Raw genomic sequence first — 19,962 nt, 5'->3', positions numbered from 1 at the left:
GGCTCAACTAATTTCAATAAAAGCGAGCTCTGCTCCCTAATTGCAATACCCATTGAATCAATGCTATTTAAGGCGCATCCCCTTTGGAACACACCGATTACTAGAGAAATATCATCCATATCATGCATCATGTGAAGGTTAGAAGCTTGGTATATTTGTAAGTTTGAATGAAGAACAATAATTAAGCATCAAAGTTAGCGGCTTCCTCTCATTGAGTCATGAAATAATGAAGTTTTTCAGAGATGAAGAAACTCTCTGAATTTGACCGTCCTCCATATTACATGAAAAATGCAGCTAGAATAATCCTAAGAGAACTAGTCAATAGTATCATAAGAGTATTGCTGAACTATAAAGAGCTTTTCCAGAGCACTTTCAGGCATATTTATATATGGACAATTTACAGACATTACGTCTTGCCATGTTCGGTTTGTAAAGCTATACTTCATAATAAAGTTCACAATCACAACTGATAACAAGTTAGCAAAGCAGCTAGGAACTGGAGACAGTGAACCACCACTTGTTTAGTCTATCGCCATCTAGAATGAGGACATCCTCCTGGAACTCTCTGCATGCATTGAACATATCTTGCCATGTTGAGATTTGTTTCATCCCATAAGCCTTCCAAAGCTAAATTCAAAATCCGCAACGTTGTCTAACACAGAGATGTCCAGAGATGGATAAGTATTAGCATTGGGTGCGGTAAGTTCTGCTTCTGGAAAAGTGTCTACTTCCCTGGTGTTCTGCATTGGGTTGGTGTAATTTGAGGTCTCGCCATTCATCCAGGAATTACGTTGCTGTGCAAAGTCTGGAACTGGAAGACAGTGTTCTTCCCTAGTGTGCTGCTGCACTTGGTTGTAGTTATATGAAGCCTCACCATTTGTCCAGGTAGAATAGGGGAAAGCACTGAAATCTGAAAGTAGAAGAGGGTCTCCTTCCCTGGTGTTCCGCATTGTGCTGGAGTTATAGAAAGCCACATCATTTGTTTCTCCGCCTGTACCAGTCGGAAAGGTGCCGAAATCGAATTGATTCTGCTCGTTATTATCCAACAGCTGCTGTTGAATTCCTCCTCCAAATTGCCCATTAGCTTCATCTCCAGATCCTGCTATGTTGCTCCACGTAATAGGTAAGTTGTCTGTTGCTTGGACATTGTTCCATTCTGCAGATGACCGATAAAGTGGAGCTCCTAAAAATGGTTCGGTTCTGTTAAATCCTTCTGCATCGATCATGTTAGGCATATGATAGTTACTGACAGATGAGTGCATTTGGAATTGGGAAGGATCTATCTGAGGTGAGAGCACTTGAGGATTAAGACTTAGATCCTGAAAGTAGCCTGCTTGCTCATCCGCGAATCTTGGTAGATCTGGAACTTGAACATTTGACAAGGCAGGGTTCATATAGTATGGCAACTCCTCGTCCTCCTCGTTACGTTCCTTACTCATCCTAATACGATATTTCTGCACATAAATAGAAATATCTACTAAGTATTACGTCTCCTTGATTTAAAATTTTCAAATATGATAAACCGTTCGTACATAATTGTATAATTACTTTATGTTTTATTGATATTTGTTCAAAGTTCCAGGGGTTAATGCTGAAAAAGTTCACATAATATGCAAGATCATAGATTTTCTGACTGTAGAAACCAATAGAGATATTAATACAAACTAGTTGAGCTTAGCAAATAGCAACAATCATAACTTACCCATCAATGGTGATCATATGATGATCCATGAAATGTATCCTGAAGTGACCCAAGCTGTGTGTCGTATGGTGGTCAACATCATGGACAAATTACTATTGGAAAATATAAGAAAAATTAAGCTAGTCTCTTTGCTCTTTGGCCTTGATAGTTATTCAAGCTCACATGCTTCCCCTATATTAATTCTAACTTTCTATAAGCTACTTAAAATATATATAGTCTCATAATTTTCTCATAATTCAAGACAAGCGATCGTATGTCATTTAGTGAAGTTGATAGAATGTTGGTTAATGGCAGTTAGTTCTATCTTTCCTTTCTACGATATACACAAGCACGACAATATCGAACATGTTCAAGTGCACATGCACTTGAGCGCAGTCACAACATGAAAAGGAAAAATAACAACCCAGAAACAATATATCACGAGTAGTACTGATTATAGATAATCAATAAGGAAGTTAACTTAGGTATGTTTCAGACTAAATAGTTTGTGTCCCACTAAAGTAGGTCATTGCATGGTCTACTATTGCATCCTAGAAAATTTGGTTATATTGAGATATTAGAAATTAGAAGAGGACTACGAGAGTATTTTTGATCATCAATCAATAGTAGCCGGTTACAGTGATGGATTATGGTATAAACTATACGAACAGGCAAAGGTCAGACATAGAGGAATATTTAAGTATACAAATGAAGATATTTTTAACATTTTCACAACAACAGAAAAGCCCTCAAAGAGTGTCATAGTAAATGATAAAAGATTTAGTTGCATGCACTTAAATATTTGTTTGATAAAGAGTTGTATACTCAATATCTTAGAGACCAATTTAGTTATATATGTAAAATTAAAAGTTTTAAATGGGACATCAACCCTAAGAGAAGAAAACAAAACCCTAAGACAAAAGGGATGAAAGATTTGTATCACTTCCTAACGAGAAAAAAAAACTAGAGGAGTCCAAGGTGGTGCATACCAAGATTACTAACTGAAAATAGCATGGACAGTAACTTCATTCCTATTTGGCAATCCTTATCACTCCGTAAAAGTCAGTCAAAGAGAGAGAGAGAGAGAGAGAACGACCAAGATTTGCAGTATACATACATACATATATATATATATATATATATATATATATATATATATATATGCTACTTGGAACAAATTTACAGTGGTGAGATCTCAGACAATATTATGCTTCCACCCTAAGATTATTGTTATTTGTCTCCCATAAGTTAGGTCTACATGCATGCACTATTTTTCTCACACAAAAAATAAAAATAAATAAATAAATAAAGGTAGACACCAAATTAACCTGGAGGTGGCTTGCAACATGATCTCTATCTACGCCTTCTACACCCATGAGCTTGGTTATCTTACTAGGAACAGCTTCTGTTGATTTAAAAAAGAAAACGAAAACAATATGAGAATGGATCCTTTTTGACAATATGAAGCCACAGCAGTACAAGGGCAGAATATAATCACCCAGTCCCAGTTGGTTAACTGCATCCACAAATTTCTTCTCGAGATCAGCAGTCCAAATCAAACGATTCTTCTTGTGAACTAATGAATTATCCTTTCCCGTCTTCTTCTTCTTCTTCTTCTTCTCTTCCTTTAAGCAGCCCTTGCTTCCTGCTCCATCATTCGACGATGAGGAGTCTTTGATCGCAGGCGTCTTTCCTTTATCATTGTCACTCACTGGTGTCTTGGTTTTATCTTCTATAGAGAACTTTCTCCAAGCTACAACTCTCCAAAGGTTTTCTACTTCTTTGAGATCAAGGGGCTTGTTGAGAAAGTAGCATGCGCCTTTTAACATGCCTTTCCTCATAGCCTCCTTCTTTGTACCATCTGACACGACTGTATCCAAAAAGATATGCTACATAAGGATATTAGTTATCACAATCAATGATACATGCAATAAATTACGAAATAGTAAGCAATATTCGTGGTGAGTATATACAAATGACTGGGATGCCTAATTCTCCCTCAACAATATCTAGGAGCATATAGCCGCTCATCTCTGGCATGTCAGCATCTGATAGAAGCACATCAAATTCACCAACTCTTTCTCGGAGAATCGATAGCGCAGAGGTTGCACAATGCGATGTAGTCACTGCAATTAATGGTTGACAAAAGAAATGTGAGCTTGTACAGAAATAGCTATATTCCTTACGAATTGAAAAGAAAAACTTTGTTCCTCTTAAGGAAAGCAAATCAAACACAACCAAGCAAACATGCAGCACTTACAATTAGCCCTTGTAATTGAAATTTAGGCACTATAGAATTCCACTGAATTATAAGTAAGAAAATATGAGGTTCAAATGTGGGGTGCTAGATATTTAAATACAACTAGATGTAATCGACAACATGTCTATAAAACTTGGAAAGAAATAATAAAAAGTCAAAAAAATTGATAATCAAAAGACCATATTTCCTTCTGAAAAGATTTGAGATGATGAAGACGATCCTGTAGGTAAAATTTGATTCTCAAATACATGCATGTTTGTGAAATAGCAGTTGCCATGTTTTACCTTCAATCTTTACTCTTACCTTTGTAGTGGCATGATGAGAGAATCCTCTTGGCCAAGCCAAGGAATGTTGGATCATCGTTCACAATCAAAGTGTGAAAACCACTAGGAAAAATAGCTGTCATATCATCATCCATGGTGCTGTAGAAACAAGGGCAAGACTGATTGGAATCCATCTTATATGAAGAGAAGAAGCCACATGACATGTGGCTATTACTAGAAAGCTCAGATAAAAGGCCAGCAAAAGGAACTTACGTCTTGCTTATAGCTTAATTAATTGCAAATCCCTAAAATGGTCATAGAACATCTCTTCTGATGTTTAATTAAGAAATGAAGTTGTATACAGATAAAATAATGTTGTTCTAAATTAGGCTAGTAAAATAGGAAAGTTCTTCCTATCTTAATAGAGCTTTATTCGTGTCAAAGAAATTAATCAATAAAACTAAGACAGATTCCCTTTCAATAGTGAATCATACATTTTCTGATACTTATATTTTATCAAACTGTTTTCATATATTACTAACTGCATTCTTATTTTACAAGTCTAATCGTCTTGTTTGATGTGAGATGAATTGGATGTGGCTTCTTACAAGCTAGTCGATTTCAAGAATATCATTTTCCGGTAATTAGATTATTTGATACTTTTCAATAAGTCAGAAAAGGTCTATTACTAAGATTTTGGAACAACTTTTATGCCTGCATAAAATGGTGGCAGATAGAATGTTGAAACTTACTTCCACTTAAGGTGCTTTTATTACTATGGTATGAAATTGAGTATTTACTAACATCTAATCCTCGAAAGGTAAAATTTGTCGGATATATAATATCGATCGTATGTATAAAAGATATGAAAGTAATTATTGATAGTGCACGTGCCTCGTCGAATAATATGATAGATTCTAGATTCATATAGCCTTAATATGCACAATCCATGACTAGTGCAAACTTCCAAGTTCTTGTGATCATTCATTACAGATTAAATAAAATGTCCTTACATCTAATATGGTATATCATATCTCATATCTGATATTAGATAAAAATGAAACTATGTATGTAAGGGCACATAGAAACAAAATTAGATCATTTCTCTGTAAAAAGTAGTAGAACTAAGTATAAAACTGAACGATTATTTTAAAGACTAGAGTGTTAGAGCTGAGCATCACCCTGATCTAGTTATTTATTGAGTAGATGCTTAACATATGCATGTAATTTAAATTTATATATGTATACACACACCCACACACACAGACATATACAGACACTGTTGCTATGCCGGCATTAGTTATAAATTTCATACGGTGTGCCTTTAGATATATGAGTAGGAAGAAGATTGCATGTTATGCTTCAAAAAGGTTAAAGGTATTTAATATAGCACCTTTAAGATATGATTGTGAATCATGTCGAGATACTCATTAAGTAAGACCTTCTACCACTTGGAGAGGTCATAAGGTTCTCTCTCTTTTTGTTGTTTTACTCATCCAGTTTCAACTATATCTCCTACCACATTCACGTTTTGCATTCAAGGTTTGTTGAAGTAAAGCCTTCTTCTACGTGGACCTCTATACATATCTGGGGCATATCAAGCCTTTCAGTTTATATGTTCAATATCAATCTCCTGATATGCCAACCTTTCAACCTTTACTAGTATTGCTTGTTAATTTATCGACTTGAATCCAGAAGACATATGTATACCAATGAAGTTACTACGAAAAACTTTTTTTGTTTTGTTTTGTTTTGTTTAGCTACAATAATGGTCAGATTAACTATATGAATTCATGGTTAATATTTGAATCCATTCATATGGTAGTAAGTAGAAGTCTATAAGTAAATCAATTTAGGGTTAAATTAATAATCGAATGCAGAATTTTACATTAGTTTACAAAGTATGAATCATTAGCAACATTTAATTGAATGAGACTAGTCAAATTTCCTCTCAATAGGAAAGAGGTTAAGAATAAGGACTTCTTCTGTGGGTTAACTCTTATGGGCCGCCTCCATCAGAGGCCTGCGAAGCAAATCCAACGGCTGGGAATATCCCTCCAACTATTCGACGGTGAGGATCACAACAAGACTCCACCTATAGCCTCCCGCCTTCCAGCTCGCTCTCCCTTTTGCCCTTCGGACTTCGACCCTCGCACTCCAAAGATGTCGTCAGTGTCGCTGCGTTTCACCGACCACTGGATCCCGTCACCGCCGGTGGGCGTAAGACTTTTCACCACTGTCTCCTCTTTCTCCTCCATCTTCCTTCTCTCTAATACGAGCGAAACCAACGTGCAGGTCCGCAATGGCCTCTCTCTGCCGGGCTTGTCTAGGGTTTCGTTCGGTATCCGAAGGAAGCTGATGCGTTCTTCTTTGGAACTGCTCGTAGCTCCAAATCGCTGCTCCGAGAGGGACCAGAGTGAGGTGAGATTCCTCTGTTCTTCTTCTTGAGTCCTTTGGAAATTAGAAGGTCTCGATCGGTTGTCTATAATTCTTTCACTAGGCTAATTGGGAATGGTAGGATAGTTGCAATACATTTGGGTGTATAATTTTATAAGAACGTGTAAATCAAATGAATGCTAAATGTGTAGAAAGATTTGGAAGGAAATGAAGAGTTCATTTGAACTCAATGGAACATCTGGCTCTACCGGTGAAGTTAAGCATAGAAGGTAATAAACTTATCTGGAATAAACAGAATATATGTCTTCTAACCTGTTACTGTCAGATAGTTTCACGGTTGGATATATGAACGGTTTAAGATGTCTTTCTACTCTGCAGTAGAGGTCCATAGTATTAAATTGATTAACTTTTATGTTTTGTTCAGATTGGTTGCTTATCACTGAGCTATTTCGTGTCAGGTGGATTCAACACCTGTTGGAGATACTCATGAGTCATCTGTAGATTCTAGTGGTAATGATGTTCTTCACACTTTGAATCATCATTTTCCCTGGATTTATTTAGAACTTATGGCCTTTCTTTTTTATTTTTGTCATAGGTTCAGGGAAAGGTGACAGCAAACAGTCTGTGAAACCCTTTTCATCTAATGAGTATTTTACACCTTACTGTTTACACAACGCTTATTTTCTACAGAAGAATAAGGCTTCTAGATTTCTTATGTATTAAATTTGGTCCTCTGTTTTTTGGAAGTAACTCAAGGTACTCAACTTGAATTGTTATAGAAGAGTATGAATCGATCAAGTGCTCTAGTATTACAAGAATGGAAGATATAAAAAGGGATTGCATGTTCTTTGCTTCCATTCCCCTCTTCTTGAACATGCCGATGTTCACCTTTGCAAAGGGAATCTTACCATGGGCACAATTAATTAGTCACTTGGAGTCTATTGAACAGAAACTTTCTTGACAGTACCAGATTCTTGCTAGTCTTAAATATGCATATTATATTACCTTGAAATGTCATGTTGAAAGCACCATATTTTCTTGTTTCATTTATATGAGAAATTTTCTTTTGATTTTTGCATTCTTATATTATAGAAATTATCGTGCTTGAGATGAGTTTGAGTGTGTTTTGATTTGGAATGAAGGGCATACAGCTTCCTTAGCTTTTTTGTGCTTTCTTCAGATATTCTGTTGCATCTGACAGGAGTAAAATCTCATCTGCTTTTTCCAGATTGTTGCTGAAATTAAGGAGATACGGTGTTGCAGGAGTATTGTCATATGGGCTGCTTAATACCATCTATTATCTTACCACTTTTCTCTTGGTTTGGTGAGTTCAAGTCAAGTCACATGTAGTCTTTTATTCATCTAGATACTTTTGAACGAAACTATAAGTTCTTGGTTAACACTTAACTGATGTTGTTACAGAAACAGCAAGAGAAATGTTATCTACATGTATACTTACTGTTTCAAAATACAGATATTAGGCAAAAAAAGGTGAGGTGAAAAATCTAGAGATTGCCTGACATTATATCATAAATATATCCATGAAGTAAGAACATTCAGTGCCACTATCTAATCAGCACTTTAGATTCAGGGGGTTATAGGCATTTGTAGTACAATAAATGTTCTATCTCACTTTGTCGCTATCTGTGTGTAGGTAACATCACAACCAAAACATTCAAACTAGGGAAATGTCAAAGTTAAAGTTCATGAATCATATATGCTTGCGAGATTGTTGAGAAACACTTTCATTCTGTGTTTTTAATTGAATTTTCACTGAATCCATTCAATCTACTAATTGAAATTCCATCAGTATGCACTACAGTTCCGTCATGCTGAGATTCCTTAAATCACCATAACATCAGGATAATTCTATGAACAGTTTTGAACTTTTGATGTTGTTCAGTAAGTTCAGTTATTTTAGGAAAACCTAAACATACATTACTTTGAATCACCTCTGATTCTTCAAACATTGGGATAATTATGCTCTTTATTTTGATCATGCTTCTGCTGACCTCACTCACATTTTATAGAAAAGATATTATAAAGACCTCATATATGTGACTAAAAGTCAGGTTTTTATGTAAAACTGCTACAAGCTGCTTGGTTCACTCTCGTTTTAGCATGTACCCTCTGGTTCATAAATCACTTATTTCAGATTTCTAACTAGGTTGAATTATATTTAGGATTTTCTTGAATCTGGTTGAGGGTAATTATTATACAAACTGTGACAAATATGCTTGTCTATTTGGATTTAGATATAGCATGAAAATATATTGTAAGAACTTGAAGCTACAAGATTTTATAGGCCAAGACGTTCAAAATTTTCATCTGGCCAATCTTTTCTTGGCTTTCTGAGTTGACAGGCCTCATTTACTTTGCCTATATTGTCCAACTCATTGATCATAAATTCATAATAGTATGTGTTTGGTTGTTCTGTGCATGTATATGTGTACCTCTGTGTTGTTGATTTTATCTTGTCCATGTGTACCCACAACAACTTTGATGATACTGTTATCCCAATCACGTTCCTTAAGGTTTGATGCTGTATATTATTTCACTTTCCAGGTTTTACTTCGCCCCAGCTCCTGGTAGAATGGGTTATGCTGCAGCTGTTGAAAGGTAATGAGTAAAGAAATTATTATTTATAACATTGCTTATAGTTTCTCACAAGAGGTGGTGCTTTTCATCATCCTACAGATTCCTCAAAATAATGGCAATGGTATGGGCTGGCAGCCAAGTTACCAAAATTATACGAGCAGGAGGGTTAGTTTGCTTAAACAAACTCATTTAACTGAAGTGTTTCACTGTTGATGCTCCTGGCAATTTATTCTACCTCTGATTGGGTAATTCAAATACTTCTTAGATACGATCATATCACCTATTCCGGTTAATATATCTGGCGATCTGCTATATAGCAAAAACCATGGTTTTCCTAGACACAAACTTTGGCAATGAAATGTGGGGGCATTGAGTTTCGTCCGAATAAGATATATTAAGAGGATCATCTAGAAGTATAGGCTATAATTGATTTATTTCATTAAGATCCCCTAACTTTGAATGATCTAATTGCCTGATATAGGGCCCTGGCCTTAGCTCCTTTTGTTGATCGAGGATTGTCCTGGTTCACAATCAAGTTCAAATTTGAGTCACAAGGGAAGGTAAACTTCAGATATTCAATATTTATGTCTTTGAGATAATTACACCTCTTTTTTCCATCCTTGCAGGCATTTGCAGCGATTGCAGGTTTCTGTTTCACACTGGCCCTTCTCCTGTTTTTCTCGTTGACATTGCTTTCAGCATAGAACCTTTTACTGCATGTGGTAGCGATATTCAGATGCCTCTCGAGAGAAATTATTTTATCTCGTTCCCCTCCTCTTTTTGGCAGCAATTATCTACATCCGATTGTATCAACAGTAATACGAGAGATGTCGTGTATTAATCAAGAATATAAAAGAGAGTTTACTCCTGTTAACCTCATCTCCCTTGTGATGTGTCAAATCCAATGTTTAGTGCGAGAACGTTCGGTTGTTGCCTATATAATGCAGTGTATTTACGCAAGAAAAGGAATCCCACCTTTTGACTATTAATTTTTGAATGTTATAGCTCCTTGTTTCTTGCCGTTTGTGCATTTTACCGTGGTTGGTTGGACAGTTCACCTTTACTAGCGAGTTGCTGCTTCTCTTTGATGGAGTAACCTCAAGTTTTGGACTGTCAATAGTAAAATCAACAGAGTTTATTACAGTTTGCGCTCAGATTTCGACACCGTGCGGAAGAAATATCTACACTTTCTGAGCCTCCTATGTCTGATATTTGACTCTATTGCTGAATTTTCTGAAGTTAATGCCTTTGAAAACAGGAATTTCTTCCAACCGTGCTATAGGAGACATGCAAGTGTATTTCTGCAGATTACTCCTGTTTATTGGAAAGTTGTGAACAAAGAACTACTGTTTTTTCCCTCTTTTTCCCACTCGTGGTCTTCGTTGATAAACTCACAGATTCCGGAACTTCAAAACCTGCAAGGACATGACCTTTTGTTATTGATTTAATGGCCGCGTTCAAGTTCTAGATATTGTTCCCAGTTCGTTTCAGCTCATGTGAAGAGTTGATATTTTGGTTTACGGGTTTCAATTGATTTGAGTGGAATCTGGAGGTCAAATTTTCCCTTGAAAGCTTAGGAAAACACTGGCATTATGTTAAATTTAAAACCTGTCATTTGGCTCACTGTGCATATTCACTTAAATGGAAAAAGAACTAGTTTGGGGACTCGACCAAATACAAATACTTTCAACTCGTCGTCACCAAATACTCCCAACCAAATCAGTATCACAAGGACCACAAGCCAGAGATTGGGGGCCCATCAACATCCACAGCCAAAAGGTTCCACCTCCTCTCAGGAAATTTCCAATCTTTAGCAACCCCACCTCATTAGATTGGCCATAACTTCCCAAGCCACAAGCAGCACCTCTATCACGAGGATCCACCCCCCCATGTCAGATTGCAAGGACCACATAAATCAATCATCACGGCTCCCCAAAGAACTCAGACTACAGCTAAGGCCGGTCACTATTGATCAGTAAATTATTTACCATCCCGGGCACAATGACAAGAAGCTTTTTCCATCCCAGAGACAAGCAAATGTACTACTACTATACACATCCCGGGTACTCACAGTGAGTCCCACAAGGGCCACAACCCCACCCACTAGTCACTTCCTCAACTTTAAACAGCATTACCAACTACCTTTTCTTGATACTATCCAAGACTATTCAATCCAGTTCACATGTTTCCAATGCTACAAATGACAGACAAAAAAGGGTTGACAAAAAAAGATACAAAAAGGATACCGATTTGTACAGTAATCACTAGGCAGCATTTGATCTTTACCTTCTGTAGAAATGTGACAGATGAGTAACCACGAGAATTACTCAGAGTTCTGAGATATCACCTCGCCAAACTTGAGGAAGAGCTGGGCATCGGATGTGCTCATAGAGGCAGGGCAAGTAAGGGCGTTGGGGTTCTTTAGGTTGGAGTACTCGTTAATGTAGCTTGGCACCGAGGGTGGTGGTAGTGCAAGAGTCTGCGGTGTTTTCGGTGTTGGACTTGACTGGACTAAGCATCCCAGAACTCGAGTTACCTCATGCATGGTTGGACGATCCAATGGCTGCCTTTTAGTGCAGAGGAGGGCCAGCTGAAAAACCTTCTTTACCTCCCCTAGATCTTTGCAGGTGGAAGAGATGTCCGGATCCACTGTCTCCATGACTGCATTGCTTGCCGCCTTTGAAAGTATCTGTGGAACAATTTGGAAGCGTCTGCATTAGCAATTAATGGCCACAAACAGCTTTGTCATACAACTCATTGGTTCTTGAAAAGCTCGACTAGCTTTAGGTGACACTAGTACAATAATAATAGTACTACGCTACAAACATCACATAGCGACTGAGCATACTGCAGATAAAGAATCCACATGATAGGTTTCAGCATGAGGGTCCCATTAGCAGTTACAAACCAATAATGATTACTGTATCATAATTGAGAAGCACATTTCAGTTCAAAAGGATACCAATTATCTAAGGAACAAATGAGAAAATAAGGAAACAATAGTTACCAAGTGATGCAGATTAGATTCGTTATCTACTGCCTTTCTTCCGGTTAGGAGCTCAAGCAGGACAATGCCATAACTGTAAACATCAGATTTCTCATTGAGGCGGGATGTGCGGGCATACTCTGGATCAATATAACCAATTGTGCCCATGACATATGTTGATGTATGGGACTTGGAAACACATAAGCTCTTTGCAATGCCAAAATCAGTGAGATGAGCCTCATAGTCCTTGTCCAAAAGAATGTTTGAGGACTTAACATCCCTGTGGATTATGCGAGGGCTACAATCATGGTGAAGATAAGCCAGACCCTGAGCAGCTCCAAGTGCAATCTGAAGACGAGAATCCCAATCAAGCTTTTTCTTTTTAGCTGATCCTGCAAAAGCCAAAAACAATATTTTCAAATAGTTAGGTAGCAATAATAATTTTCTACTGAGATTATGGTCCTCAAGGACATCTATTACAGCTGGTAACTATTTTAGCTAATAACATAACACTCAACCATGTGCTATTAAATTACTACCATGCAGATATAGGGTTTGCTTCACTAGAAACAGGTACTGCTATTTTATGAATGATATCTACTTTCCAAAACTTCAAGATTGCTCAGTGACTGATGCCATTCAATATGTTCAACCAAAATTTATACTCCAGGTTTGACTATCAATCATATAGAAGAGAACTTTTAAGCAAAAGGGTTACACAGAGATGGCAAGAAGGCTAACTAAACCAATCTATTAGAGTGCCCGTGCTGTTTAAAATGCCAAGTATGCAAAAACATTCAATGAAAACATGGAAGATTATGCACCTATCCATACCATGTAGAAGATCCCAGAGGCTTCCATTCTCCATGTAATCATAGAAAAGAAGATTGCCTGCTGGAGATAAAGAGTATCCTTGGAGGCTAACCAAGTTTCGGTGTTTGATGCTCCCAACAGTGTCCAGCTCAGTCTGAAATTCCTTTATGCTTTGAGGATAGTGAGAGTACAGCCTCTTTATAGCCACTGGTTTACAGTTCTTTAGCTCACACTTGTAGACTGTGCTTGATGCACCATAACCTATTATATACTTCTCACTCAAATTCTCGGTCATCCTCATAATGTCTTCATATACGTGAAGGGCCATATTCATGTGAAGAATCACCAGCTTTGGAGAAATAGTGTTAACTGCAAGAGCAAATACTTTTAATCATATAACAAGGTGACTGAAGAATAGCTGGACATATTGAAGGAAAAATGGCCTCTATATGTACAAGTCTAGATATTCTGGTGCAAACCTTACAGAATAATCTTTCAACTAAGAACAGCTTCATGACTTATATCATATGGGATTAAGTGTGAAATTATCATCACATTTGAACAAATATTAATGAAGACAAAATCAGAAAAAAGAGGCATTAACATAATAAGCAGCACTAATATTGCATAGACAATTTGCAATAACATAGTTATAAAAAATGCAATGGTAGAAGATGTTATTACAGATCAATTTACCTGGTTTGTTTATTGAACCGTCAGGGAAAGGGGGAGGACTATGTGGTCTACAAGCAGCTACTAGGATCATTAGTAGGATCACCAGCGAACCGACGGCAATTCCAAGAATTGCAGCTTTTGATATTGAAGCTGCATAAATGATTGCAGGAAAAGAGAGGAATTAGCCAGGGCTGCTGCTTCCGGATCCTAATCCTTTATGCAGAATTTTCAAATTGTCTAATCATCGAAGTGATACTTCAAACAACACATCTAAGATTATTATAACTAGGATGCAAATGAATAATTACAGTTGTAGGGATCGAAGGTCCGCCAAATTACTGTAATTGTCAAACCAAATTAAGTATTCCTACCTCTCTCAGGTGGATGAGATGAATGACATGAGGAACTAAGCCAATAGCCACAAAGCCCAGGATTACCTAGAAAGCTGAAACCAGCACAGAAAATATAAGAATTTCATAAGAGACAAAATTAAGATCAACAATCGTTAGGCATGATTTGGTTCAACAATAGGTATGAAAACAATTATAGTCAACTAAATCCAACATTACAACTTCAGCAAGAAAATACTAGAACAAGGGATGTAGACAAGCAAATGCCAGTATTAAGATTTGGCAATCATCACTGCATCATACCTATCAGGTGAAAATCTAGAGAAATTGTTGTCCGTGGGAATTACACCAACCAAATTGTTGTAAGATACGTTTCTGTTTCCATTAAAACAAAGCAGAAAGTGTCAGCTACTATTAAAATCAACTAACAACCTTAAAGAGCTCAGAGCTGGTTGGCTTACAGGACAGTAAGGCTGATACAATTCATAAGTGACATAATTTCACCTGATATATTGTTGTTCTCTATATTCCTGAAAAAAATAAGTAAAAAATGATGGCAAATTACTTCCATTTTTTGCTTAGTTCGGTATTCATTGTAAACATGAGTAAAAGAGATGACTACAAGTTTAGGACTAACAGTGAGATAAGATTCTGCAACAGTCCAAGTTCCTGGGGAATTAGGCCCGAGATGTGATTATTTGACAAATCACTATAACACAAGATTTCCAAAGAAAATTAAGCATCAGAATCCACCAAACTGAAATAAAATAAATTGCCATGAAAATTAAAGGTTCCAAATGCTTGACAAAATGTTCTTACATCTCCATTATACTCCTTAAGTTTCCAAACTCAGATGGAATATAGCTGACAAGGAGATTGTTGCTCAGGTTCCTGGATAATAACAACGACAGCTGTAAAGACACAATGCAAAAGAGAACATAAAATATTTTAATGACAAGTCTTACAATTTTAAGAGATGTTCTAAACCACCAATGGAGGATGGGATGGGACCGCTTATCTTGTTAGACGAAATATCACTGGTCAAAATTCAGCTTATTGTCAAGAAATATCAAACAGCCGGAAGATGCATAACATTTATTTCCCACAAAACATGCCACATCCTGTAAACCAGTCATACTTACAGAGTATCTAAATTACTAATCCTTGATAGTTCAATTGGAATAGGACCTTTCAAATTATTGGACGATATATTCCTGCAGCAAACATAAAAATATATGCAATCATTTAATCTTGATTGGGTATATGATCTTCAGTACAAGCAGAAGAACAATGACAAAGTAGACTAACCATGGATACAGCACATGATTATGCATTATAGTTGAATGCAGAGTGCTAACTAGGAGAGATCGATATCATCAAACTAATAATAGATAGTTACTGAAGGGCTTCTCAGTAGACTAATGAGAGCATGTCTTATTCATTATTGGTCAAGTGGTTCTTCCAAGGTAACAAATAGCAAATGTACAACTCCAGTAAAGCACTAAAGTAAACATGCAAGCACCAGGCTAGAAGTGAACATGCAGCAAAGACAAGTGAACTCCATTAAAGTGATCCATCAGGCTAGGTATGCAACAGCCTATTAGATTAACAAACTACTAGTGGACTTCACATCGATAATTCAGACTGATCGATCACAAAAATGCTAACATCCTCCTTGACAATAAAAGAAGCAGATAAACAAGAAGATTCAAAATCGACGCATAAGTAAAAACTAAGGCATACTCACAAGTAAGTCATGCTCTCAAGCTTTTTTAATGAGCCTGGTATGGTTCCATTCAACTTATTGCCATGTGCATTGCTGCAGAAAAAAAATAAAAATAAAAATGGAGAATATAAAATTTTTAAGAGGAAAAATTTCTAAACATGATCCTTACAAGCTATTGAGGTTCACACAGGAACTCAGGTTATCAGGGATTGGCCCATTAAGATTGTTATTTGCAATATTTCTGCAAGAATATTCATAACAAGTATAACATTCTAGTTTTCAATTAAAATCTATAACTACTAACCACAATGTTCAGGGACAAACTTACAAGTCAAACAAGTCTGCGAGCTTTCCAAGCTCTGGTGGAATTTGCCCGGTGAGCTGGTTATCATTAAGTTCCCTGCAGAATTAAAATACGTTACCTTGGAAAACCATACCAGTTTTCAGAATTTTCTTTTGGAGACAGAATAAGGTCAGTACACTTACAGGTAATGAAGTCTCGTCATGTTGCCAAGCTCTGGTGGAATTGGTCCAGTTAGTCTATTTCCTTGTAAGTACCTGTCGATCAGAAGTCTTATTGTCCAACAATGACAGATGATACCAAATTGAAATTGTCAAGATTATGAGCCCCAGTATTTTGAGGCCTATCCACAGTTGAAAACATGTAACAACATTTTTTTGAGAGAAAATGCTTCTAACTAGAGTGAATTTTGTACTTAAGTATAAAGAAAATAAACTGATAGCATCAAGATGTAAGCTGATATATAAGAGAAATACACAGCAAGTCACAAACTTACAGTTTCTCAGTGTATGTCAAGTTCCCTAAAATAGGTGGAATAGGACCACTTAAAAGATTGCAGCTCAGATCTCTGCAGCGAAAAACGTAGAAGATAAAAGAACCATTGAGTAACATTTAAATGCAGACAAAAAAAAAAGTTTTTGCTAGCATGTCGGGTATTTGCACTTAAGTCAATTTCATTATGCAAACCAAATTTTGTGTGAATATTTCTGTTAAGGAAAAGCAGGTGCATTGCAAAGTGTTACTAAATTTTAAAAAAATTTATTAACTTACAGCACTGCAAGAGCCTGCATAAGACCAATGACAGATGGAATAAGCCCAGAAAATTTGTTGCCTTGTAGCGACCTGGTACAAAATGGCAGAATGAAATTCTTGACGACTTGATTTACACAAGGAAATATGTTTACGATTAGCACTAAAGAGAAACTGAGGACATGCATTTCAGTAGAGTTTCACAGCCACCTACAATGTAGCAACTTGCAAAAATCCAATGTTGAAGGGAATTTCACCAGTTAGCTGATTGTAAGACAAATCCCTGAATCAAAATGATTAGTTATAACCAAACCTTCATATTTGGAAAGGTCAACAAATTAGGTGATCCAGAAGGCTTAATACGTACAAAACCTGAAAGCTTGTACAGTTTCCAATACTCTGAGGTATACTTCCTGTTAAACTATTGTTCTTGACATCACTGCAGAACAGTAGGATATCTATCATTCCAGACCAAATGCAAGGATGCATGCATGAAACTTGTCAGGAAAAGTTTAGAACGATGGGACTCACAAGTACCAAAGCCCAGTTAACTGGCACATATCTGGAGATAGGGTTCCTTCCAAGTTATTTCCACGCAGTCCCCTGGTAAAAATCAGGGATTTTGGGTACCAGTTTATTAAAATTGCATACCATTCGATTAACCTATTAGACATTAGCTGGAGAGAGCAAAGATAGCTAGTTGTAGAAGTGGCACTTGTTGATTTGGAACACAGGGAACCAAGAAATACTCACAAGTACTGGAGAACTTCATTCCAATAAATGAGCCTAGGGATTTCTCCGCTTAGCTTGTTTTGAGCTAAGTCCCTGATGGCAGGCGGATCAGATATACTCCACACAAGATATAATGGAAAAATAAAGAAACGGCGAACTTACAGAATCTTCAAGTTAGGTATCTGGGACAATGTTGATGGTATAGGCCCAATGAGTTGGTTGTTCTTTAAGATCCTGATTGACGAAACATCAGCTGTAGGTCCCTAATAATGCAAATTACTGTGCGTACTCATTAAGAAGACTTACAATGTTTCCAGCTGCTTTAACTTTGATATGGAAAATGGTATGTCGCCGTAGATATTGTTGAACGATAAGTCCCTGCAAGACCACACCAAGAAAGACAAGATGACATAAGGATGCCTACCAACTTGATCCAGCTAAGAGGGAAAATTTACCAGCAGCAAATGAAAAAGTTACAAGGAATTGGACTTACAGCGACTTTAGCGACGAACAATCACCAATTTCATCTGGAATCTGTCCGGATAAACGATTAGCCTTAAGATCACTGCGTTAACAGCACACAAAAGAAACAATATATGAAGAAAAGAGTATTAGCATAAGACAACTTTATCGCTATTATTAGCTTAAAATTGCATATAGCAGCACTATTTCACAATGCTAATGACAGTCGAAATATAACAGGGATGATTGGCTGTACATTGATACAAGACTCTTCAGATTTCCAATAGCTGGTGAGATCTCCCCATCAAGATTCAAACCCGATAAGTTGCTGCATTTTTTTAAAGTGGCAAAGACGCCGAAAAAGGGATCCAGTAAGAGGGGGAGATCTATATCCCAAGAAACGAGCCGACAAGAGAAAAAAGTTCTTACAGAGAAACGACATTGAAGGTAACATTGTCACAGATAACCCCTCGCCATGAACAATAGTCCGAAGACGACTCGCTCCAGTCATACAATATGTTATCCACATTGCGGAACGACTTCTTGATCTCTGATAGTGTTGCCCCTGAGAGAAATTTCAATCTCAGATTCGACCAGTTAGTGATTGTACAACGTACCTTTGAGCAGCCCAACAAAAGATCCATGCAAATCATGATCTAGGTGAAAAGTTCAAGCTTTAACTATATATATTTTGGTTGATGATAATGGTGTAACTCCCAAATGAGTAGCATACTATGCAAAAGATGAACAGAAGTCAATGGGAAAAGGTATAGTTTTCGTTAATGGGGTTGAAGATGACTATGGAAAATGAAACATAAGATAAGAAGGTAGTATAAAGAAATGAATTTGAGCTCCTTAATCCGGGGTCGAGTAAAAAAATAGAGACAATTAACTATAGAACCAGAAAGGTGTACTTTCCCAATAATAAAATAATAAGAGGATGCAATCTTCTATCTGAACAGAGATTTAGAATAAAATATTAGGAGATACACTTGGGATAGTGTTATCTTCCATTGTTCTCTTCCTAGATTGGGTAGCCATTAGAGAATATTGCACGAAGAACTAAGAAATAGGAGATAAAGCGAAGAGGGTAAGCCTCAAAACTTCGAAAGAAACCAGAAAGGAAGGTATTTTTATTCTCCATGAACCAGAGCTTTGAGAAGACGAGCCCCGCATTTCCTTGGTAAGCTTACCGTCAGTGGCATCAGCGCCGTACGCGGTGCTCCAAACCGCACAGATGACCAGAAGAGCAAGCACAAGTTGCTCCCACCACCAGCCCGCCGCCATGGCCTCCACCGCTACAAACCGAGTCGGGTCACCGTAAAAGATCCGCGACGCGAGTATCTCATCCTCCGAAACTAGCTTCGCCACGGAGAGAAGCGCCCCGGAGCCAGGAGCGGTTAAAGAAGCTTCTTGTAGGGGAATGGAGGTGGTTTCGTAGAGCTCGTAGCCATTTCCCAATGCTCTGCTGCTAGAGATAGAAAGAGCTATGGACGTAGAGAGAGAGAGTGAGAGAGAGGGGAGAGGGGAGTGGAGAGAGGATTTTGGATGTAGAGAGAGAGAGAGGATGGGATCACGAAGGGTTTGCCTGACCCGTCACATCGATGTGGCAGCGTCTCTAAATACACGCCATACTCTTCTTTCTATCTGCTCTCTCTCTATCCATCTGTCTTTCTCTCTCTAGATCTCTTTCTCTCTCATCTCTATGTTTTTTTCCTTCTCGCTCTTAGTGAGAGAGAGAGAGAGGTATGGATGAGCAGAGCTGCAGAAGGGTGGCAGGGCTGTTCTTTTCCGCTTTCTTTTGTTTCTTTTCTTTCGTTGGGATTTAACCAAACTAACTACGGGGTGGAAGGTAATTCTATACACTGGTATATATTTTCTACCATGGGTTTGATGAGAGAGAGAGAGAGATATGAATCTTGGTGAGAAACGAGGAGGGGGAAACGCGAGGGGATGGAATATATCGAC

General features: G+C 37.4%; 2 protein-coding genes across 2 annotated transcripts; one reads left to right on the top strand and one right to left on the bottom strand.

Annotated features, from left to right (window-relative positions):
* The first annotated feature begins 6,133 nt into the window (after positions 1-6,133).
* On the top strand, positions 6,134-10,220 carry LOC140777033 (uncharacterized). The gene is made up of 9 exons (XM_073120935.1): positions 6,134-6,424; positions 6,500-6,625; positions 7,060-7,111; positions 7,197-7,248; positions 7,830-7,925; positions 9,167-9,220; positions 9,299-9,364; positions 9,681-9,759; positions 9,826-10,220. The coding sequence occupies exons 1-9, from the start codon at positions 6,134-6,136 to the stop codon at positions 9,901-9,903; spliced, it is 894 nt and encodes a 297-aa protein (XP_072977036.1). The 3' UTR covers positions 9,904-10,220.
* Positions 10,221-11,319: 1,099 nt separating this feature from the next.
* On the bottom strand, positions 11,320-19,763 carry LOC140778708 (LRR receptor-like serine/threonine-protein kinase ER2). The gene is made up of 27 exons (XM_073123546.1): positions 19,188-19,763; positions 18,424-18,559; positions 18,251-18,322; positions 18,026-18,097; positions 17,839-17,910; positions 17,695-17,766; positions 17,554-17,625; positions 17,332-17,403; positions 17,168-17,239; positions 17,015-17,083; positions 16,822-16,893; positions 16,547-16,618; positions 16,236-16,307; positions 16,078-16,149; positions 15,919-15,990; positions 15,771-15,842; positions 15,166-15,237; positions 14,989-15,060; positions 14,843-14,914; positions 14,661-14,732; positions 14,485-14,553; positions 14,327-14,398; positions 14,045-14,118; positions 13,695-13,823; positions 13,020-13,367; positions 12,207-12,577; positions 11,320-11,888 (listed from the first exon to the last, which is right to left on the bottom strand). Exons 1-27 carry the CDS (start codon positions 19,279-19,281, stop codon positions 11,523-11,525), a joined length of 2,952 nt encoding a protein of 983 aa, XP_072979647.1. The 5' UTR covers positions 19,282-19,763; the 3' UTR covers positions 11,320-11,522.
* Between the last annotated feature and the right edge of the window lie 199 nt (positions 19,764-19,962).

Source organism: Typha angustifolia, chromosome 15 (assembly GCF_048772165.1).
Source record: "Typha angustifolia cultivar Huaian chromosome 15, ASM4877216v1, whole genome shotgun sequence".
Lineage (NCBI taxonomy): Eukaryota > Viridiplantae > Streptophyta > Magnoliopsida > Poales > Typhaceae > Typha > Typha angustifolia.
This window is presented reverse-complemented; position numbering and strand designations above follow the sequence as displayed.